The 7,116-nt window shown below is 50.0% G+C and overlaps 1 gene segment (V, D, J or C); it reads left to right on the top strand.

Annotated features, from left to right (window-relative positions):
- The first annotated feature begins 834 nt into the window (after positions 1-834).
- Positions 835-1,909, top strand: LOC141499642 (immunoglobulin lambda variable 4-69-like). The segment is given in 3 exon segments: positions 835-958; positions 1,082-1,410; positions 1,685-1,909. Coding segments are annotated over 3 exon segments (600 nt in total).
- Positions 1,910-7,116: the final 5,207 nt, after the last annotated feature.

Below are 7,116 nucleotides of genomic sequence, written 5' to 3'. Positions count from 1 at the left end.
GGATAAACTATTGGGAGGAAAGACAAAATCAAGCTTAGATGACTTGATCCCTTTTACATACGTGCACTAAGTCTGTCCTCTCTAGAGTCAGTATCTCCCTTTGTCCCATGGGCAGATGCCAGCCTGGAGGACGGGTGGGCAGCAAGCAGGGGTCTTGTCTGACTTTGGGTCAGCTGAGGGTTGCTTACAAAGCTGGAGTGTACGTGAGGCCTTTGGTCAGTACGGGGAGGTGTAGGACTGGTGGAGAGGAGGCAGAGAGGGTATGGGCAGCCTGTTGGTCTCAGGGGGGCTCAGCACAGCTGTGTCCATAGAGGCTCTGAGCCCTGTGATCACTCATGGGGGACATCTCCCCTGTTCCTGGTCCTGGCCTCATGAGCCCTGGCCAGTGTCCACAGGGTCTCCTTAGGCCAACATGACTGCTCCTCATGAGAACCAACATAGCCCCCCTGGGGCAGGCAGATGGGAGCAGGGTCTCCTGCATCAGTCCCATCCGGAAGTCTGAAGGCTCAGCTGAAGCTCTCCCTGATGGGAGTCTCTTCAGAAGCCCCTTGGGAAGGGGGAGATGTGCTGGGTCAGGGGGCATAAGAACTGGGATCCCGGGCCATTCTGTCACTCTAAGTTTGACCTCAAGTTCATGAAGCAATTTTCTGTTTAGAGACAGACACACAGACAGACACAGATGTTGATATACAACATCCCACCTTCCTACCATGAAATATGTCCCTTCTCCATGGGACCTCTGACCCCAGAGGGAGGAGCAAGGTGTGGTTAAGAAAACCCAGGTTCAGACACAGATTTGCATTCAGCCCCCTCCCACAGCAAGGGGTTTCAGGGACAGGATAAGAGGGACCTGGCAGAGCCCAGGCCCAGCTGTATGCTCTTTGGGGAGCAGAGTTCTTGGGCCCCTGCACCATGGCCTGGCCTCTTGTCTGCCTCCTCCTGCTCGCTGTCTGCTCAGGTCAGGGCTGCTCAGACCCCTCCTCATCACTCCTCCTGCTACCTCCCTGCCCCCTCTCCTCTCTCCAAGCACCTTCTCCTTCTCTTCTCATTCCAGGACATTCATGAGTGTCTGTGTTTCTAGGTTCCTTCTCCCAACTTGTGCTGACTCAGTCTCCTGACATGTCTGTGTCCCTGGGAGCCACAGCCAAACTCTCGTGCACCCTCAGCAGTCAGCACAGTGGTTATGATGTTGGTTGGTACCAGCAGAGCCCAGGAAAGGCCCCTCGGTATATCATGTATGTCACCAGCAGTGGAGGTGTAGGCAAGGGCGATGGGATCCCTGACCGCTTCTCTGGCTCCGGCTCTGGTGCCAGTCGCTACTTGTCCATCAGCAACGTCCAGCCTGAGGATGAAGCCGATTATTACTGTGAGGCAGGTGGTAGCAGTACTGGTAGCACAGTGATGCATTCAGTGAGGAAGTTGGACAAAAACCTCCCTTGCCAACCCAAGCCTAGCTCCCAATCTGGCCCCGGGCTCCTGCCCTCCCCAAGCTTCCAGGGCAGTGTCAAGGCTTTCTCTGTTTCTGTCTCTGTCTTCAGCCTGACTCTGTTTCTTCTCTGTGTCTGTCTGTCTGTCTGTCTCTGTACAGAAAATTCCTTGATGAGCTTCAGCTCATACTTAGAGTGAATGGTCCAGGATCCCAGTTCTTATGCCCCCTGACCCAGCACATCTCCCCCTTCCCAAGGGGCTTGTGAGGAGACTCCCATCAGGGAGAGCTTCAGCTGAGCCTTCACACTTTGGGACGTGCCTGGTGGAGAAGGAGACCCTGCTCCCATCTGGCTGCCCAGGTGGAGATTCTGCTGCTTCTCATGAGAATCAGTCATGTTGGCCTAAGGCGACCCTGCGGACACTGGCCAGGGCTCATGAGGGCAGGACCAGAAACACTCTAAAGCAGAAACAGAGACATTAGGAAGGAAGTGTGAACCAAGAAGATGCAGACCCTCCTTGTACAGGGCAGGCTCCTCCACTAGCCCTGATTAGTGTCTCCTTAGGTCAGCCTGAACCTCACAGATGGAACCACTAACCCACAGATTGAAAAGGAGACCAGATCTGTGCCAGGCCTTGCCAACCAGGCAGAGAGACAACACAGCACCCCCAGGCCCAGATGCCTTGGCATTCAAGGTTCTTCAACTCAGTGTCTTCAGTGTCAGCACCACAGGGTCAGCTCAGACCAACACGAGCTTGGAATGCTCTACCACAGGTCAGGCACAAAAAGCCCATGTGAACACCTGGGATACGTTCTGTGTCACATTTCTTTTGAGATGCTTCAGTTCTGCCTGACTCATGAAGTGCGCTCCCCTGTGAACTGATCCAGCCTTTCTGCAGAGCAATTTGGAATTATGGCCAAAGGGGAAGAAAAATGTGCAAACCCTTTGATCCAGCAATACCACTACTGGGTCTATACCCAAAGAAATTGTATAAAGCAGTAAAAACAAAAACATTCATAGCAGTCCTGTTTGTGGTGGCAAAGAATTGGAAATAGAGAGAATGACCTTCAATTGGAGAATGGCTAAACAAATTGGTTTCTGTATGTGATGGAACTCTATTGTTCTATTAGAATCCAAGAGGGATGGGATTTCAGAGAAGCCTAGAAAGACTCGAATGAACTGATAGTGAGTGAGATGAGCAGAACCAGAACAACACTGGACACCCTAACAGCAACAGGGGGGCAATGATCAACCTTGATGGACTTGCTCATTCCATCAGTGCCACAATCAGGGACAATGTTAGGGTGCCTGTGATGGAGAATACCAGCTGTATACAAAGAATGAACTGGGGAGTTTAAACAAAGACCAAAGTCTATTGCGTTCAATTTTTTTTTAAAAAAAGAGAGGGGAGGGGGAAAAGTGTAAAATTCAAAACTTTACAAAAAATGAAAGGTAGAAACTACAATTTTATATAATTGGAAAATAAATAAAATATATAAAAAATAGAGTGTAGTGCCTTCACTGAAGGGCATAATGCATTGGGCCATCCTGTGCTAGTGTCTCCCATGCTATACAGTCAGTCCTAAATTTCTCAGGGTGCCCTGCTATCGCAGCTTCTGACCCACTTTGAGCATTTGTCCTGTGCGAGTTCCCCATAAAATACTGTTTTGGGTAAGAGGAAGTCAGGCATTCTGACAACTGAGATTTATAAGGCAGGGGGTCCCCTGCTCAAACAAAAGCTGACTGAAGGGTTGGGTTATATGGTAACAGGAGGGTGTCCCCCATTCATCCACATACATATTACTTATTTACATGATTTTCTTCCCCCTCCCTTCCTACTCCCCTCCCCTCGGGGGATGACAGTCGAGTCACTATGAGCATACGTGAGTACAGAGTAATGAAGCAGCAGAAGAAAATCTGACCTTTGGCTGAAAATAACCCAAGTCTGTGGATAACTATTGGGTGATGAGACTCAAAGAAACTTTCAGGGCTTGGACCCTTTACACACATGCACTAAGACTGTGCCCTCAGGAGACAATCCATTCTTTTGTCCCATGCACAGATGCCAGCCTGTGGGACTGGTGGGCAGTATACAGGGGTCTTGTCTGACTTTGGGTCAGCTGAGGGTTGCTGACAAGCCTGGGATTTATGTGAGGCCTTTGGTCGGTAGGTTGTGGTGTAGGACTGGTCGAGAGCAGGCACTAAAGGTATGGATAGCCTGTTGTTCTCAGGGGGCTCAGCACAGCTCTGTCCGTGGTTGCTCTGAACCCTGTGATCACTCATGGGGGCATCTCACCTGGGTTTGTGTACCAACATCCCACCTTAGTATTATGAAATATGGACCTTCTCCATGGGACCTCTGACCCCCGAGGGAGGAGCAAGGTGTGGTTAAGAAAACCCAGGTTCAAACACAAATTTGCATTCAGCCCCCACCCACAGCAAGGGGCTTCACGGAGAGCATAAGAGGGTCTTGGCAGAGCCCAGGCGGTGCTGTGTGCTTTTCGGGGAGCAGAGCTCTTGGGCCCCTGCACCATGGCCTGGCCTCTTGTCTGCCTCCTCCTGCTCACTGTCTGCTCAGGTCAGGGCTGCCGCAGGCCCCTTCTCCTCCCTCCTCCTCCTCCATTCCTGCCCAAACCTTCTGTGGGGAGGATCTCCAAGCACTTTCTCTATGTCTTCTTATCCCAGGACATGCATGAGTGTCTTTGTTCCTAGGTTCCTTCTCCCAGCCTGTGCTCAGTCAGTCTCCCGACATGTCTGTGTCCCTGGGAGCCACAGCCAGACTCACCTGCTCCCTCAGCAGTCAGCACACTGGTTATGATGCTGGTTGGCACCAGCAGAGCCCAGGAAAGGCCCCACAGTATCTGCTGTATGTCCACAGAAGTGGAGGTGGCAGTGAGGGTGATGGGATCCCAGCTCGCTTCTCTGGGGCCGATCGCTATTTGTCCATCAGCAACATCCAGACTGAGGATGAAGCCAATTGCTATTATCAATCATCTTACCTCAGTGGTAGTGGCTATGCTCAGCACAGCGACAGATTCAGTGGGGAAGTGAGACAGAAACATCCCTGCCAGCCCAGGCCCAGCTTCCCACCTGGCCCTAGGTTCCTGATTCTCCCCCCTCCCCCAAGCCTTATAAACAACCCTCGGCCATCCCACAGCTAGAAGAAGGCTCCTGCTTACTGCCCACCAGTCGTCCAGGCTGGCATCTACCCATGGGACAAAAGGAGGTACTGACTCCAGAGAGGACAGGCTTAGTGCACGTATGTAAAAGGGCCCAAGTCTTCAAAGCTTGATTTTGTCTTTGATTCCAATAGTTATGCAATGACTTGGCTTTTTGTTCCTCTGTCTCATTCCTCTTTCAGCACTTATGCTCCACTGACGATATCTGCTGGTTTGGCTATATCCTCAGCACTTTGAATGATTGGTGAAGCAATTGGAGCCGTCCTCAGGTCTGAAAGGGTCTTTGGATGTGGGTGTGCCAGGGTCACTTCTATCTTTCCTCTGGTTCCTACAGAGTTTTTTTTTTAATGACATGACATCATCAGCAAAGACACAGAGATCCTCTCTCCATCAAACTTCGCAGGTGATGGGTGTCTTCAAAGTGACTCAATCCATCAGTGCAGTAGTCAGGCACAATTCTGGGCTATCTGCAATGGAGAATACTATCTGAATCCAGAGAAAGAATTTGAGAGTTTAAACAAAGACCAAAGACTATTGCCTTTAATTTTTTTTTAAAAAAATTGATATTGCTGTGGCTGGGTGTTGCAGTGAATAGAGCACCAGCCCTGGAGCCAGGAGTCTCTGAGTTCAAATCTGGCCTCAGACACTTAATAATTACATAGCTTTGTGGCCTTGGGCAAGTCACTGAACCCCATTTGCTTTGTAAAACTAAAAAAATCGTTACCTTTTTATGTACCTTTGCTCTCTCTTATAGTTTATGTTTCTTCCTGAAGGATAGGATTTCTCTGTCATCACATTCCAGTGAGATCACTATATACCATGGAACCAATGGAAAGACTAAGAGACTGCCTTCTGTAGGGGGTGGGGCAAGGAATGGGAGATTTGGGGGAAAATTATAAAATTCAAAATAATAAATAATTTGTTAAAAAGTACAAAATTTCTATTACAAAAAAATACCCAGAATATGGCCAACTGAATTTTCCTTTTTTTTTTTTTAACACATACTCCCTGAGTCACTTAGAGGACACTCAACTTCACAGAATGATGGAGAGAGGATCTCTGTGCCTTTGCTGATGACATCAAGTCAAACAACTCTGTAGGAACATGAGGAAAGGGAGAAGTAAACCTGGCCAACCTAGCACAGTGCTGATTTCTTCATGATTAATTGAAAATGCTGGGGATATAACCTAGGTATAGTTAGGAAAACCCAGGATCAGACAGATTTGCATTCATCCTCCACCCACATCAAGGGGCTTCAAGAGAGGGTAAGAGAGACCTGGAAGAGACCAGGCCCAGCTGTGTGCTCTTTGGGGAGCAGAGATCTTGGGCCCCGCACCATGGCCTGGCCTCTTGTCTGCCTCCTCCTCCTCACTATCAGGTCAGGGTTGCCTCAGACCCCTCCTGGTCCCTCTTCCTCCATCCCTCTCTACTCCGGTGAGGATCTCCAAGCACCACTTCCTTCTCTTCTCATTCCAGGACGTTAATGTGTGTCTGTGTTTCTAGGTGCCTTTTTCAGTCTGTGCTGCCTCAGTCTCCATCCTTGTCTGTGTCCCTGGGAGCCACCGCCAGACTCACCTGCACCCTCAGCAGTCAGCACAGCAGTTATCACATTCGTTGGTACCAGCAGAGCCCTGGATAGCACCCTCGGTATGCCATGTGGGTTAGTAGTGATGGAAGCGTAGACAAGCCCGATGGGACCCCTGCTCGCTTCTCTGGCTCCAGCTCTGGGACTGATCGCTGCTTGTCCATCAGCAACATCCAGCGAGGATGAAGCCAGTTCCTACTGTCAAACATCTAGCAGTGGCAGTGTCTATGCTTAGCATAGTCATGCGTTCAATGGGGAAGCTGCACAAAAGCCTCCCTTGCCAGCCCAACCCCAGCTTCCCATCTGGGCCCAGGCTCCTGACACCACCCTTCCCAGGCCGCCAGCCCTGGGTCAAGTCTTTCTCGGTTTCTGTCTCTATCCTCATCTCCCTGACTCTGTTTCTTCACTGAGTCTGTCTGTCTGTCTCTGCACATAAAATTACTTGATGAGCTTGAGGACAAACAGAGTGACAGAATGGCCTGGGACCCCAGTTCCTATGTCCCCTGACCAGCATATCTCCCCCTTTCTATGGGGCTTCTGAGGAGTCTCCCACCAGGGAGAGCTCCAGCTGAGCCTTCAGGTTTTGGGACATGACTGGTGGAGGGGGAGGCCCTGCCCCATCTAACTGTATAGTTTGGAAGACACTGGCACAGGACTGTCCAGCACGGTGTCCCTTCATCTGGGAGGTTGCTGCATTCTATAAGTAAGGCAGAATTGAAACAACTCAAAGGAAATGTGACATCTGTACGCTTGGAGTACCCACCAAGGGTGTTCACATGGACTATTTGTACCCCAAATTGTGGTGGAGAATTCTGTGCTCATATTGGTTTGATCAGTCACAGTAGAGCACCCTTTATTTTGTCTCAATCAATGTGAAGTCATTTTGGTCTTCTTTGATAATGAGGAACCAACCAATGCTGGATAA

This window comes from Macrotis lagotis, chromosome X, assembly GCF_037893015.1.
Source record: "Macrotis lagotis isolate mMagLag1 chromosome X, bilby.v1.9.chrom.fasta, whole genome shotgun sequence".
Taxonomy (NCBI): Eukaryota; Metazoa; Chordata; class Mammalia; order Peramelemorphia; family Peramelidae; genus Macrotis; species Macrotis lagotis.
This window is presented reverse-complemented; position numbering and strand designations above follow the sequence as displayed.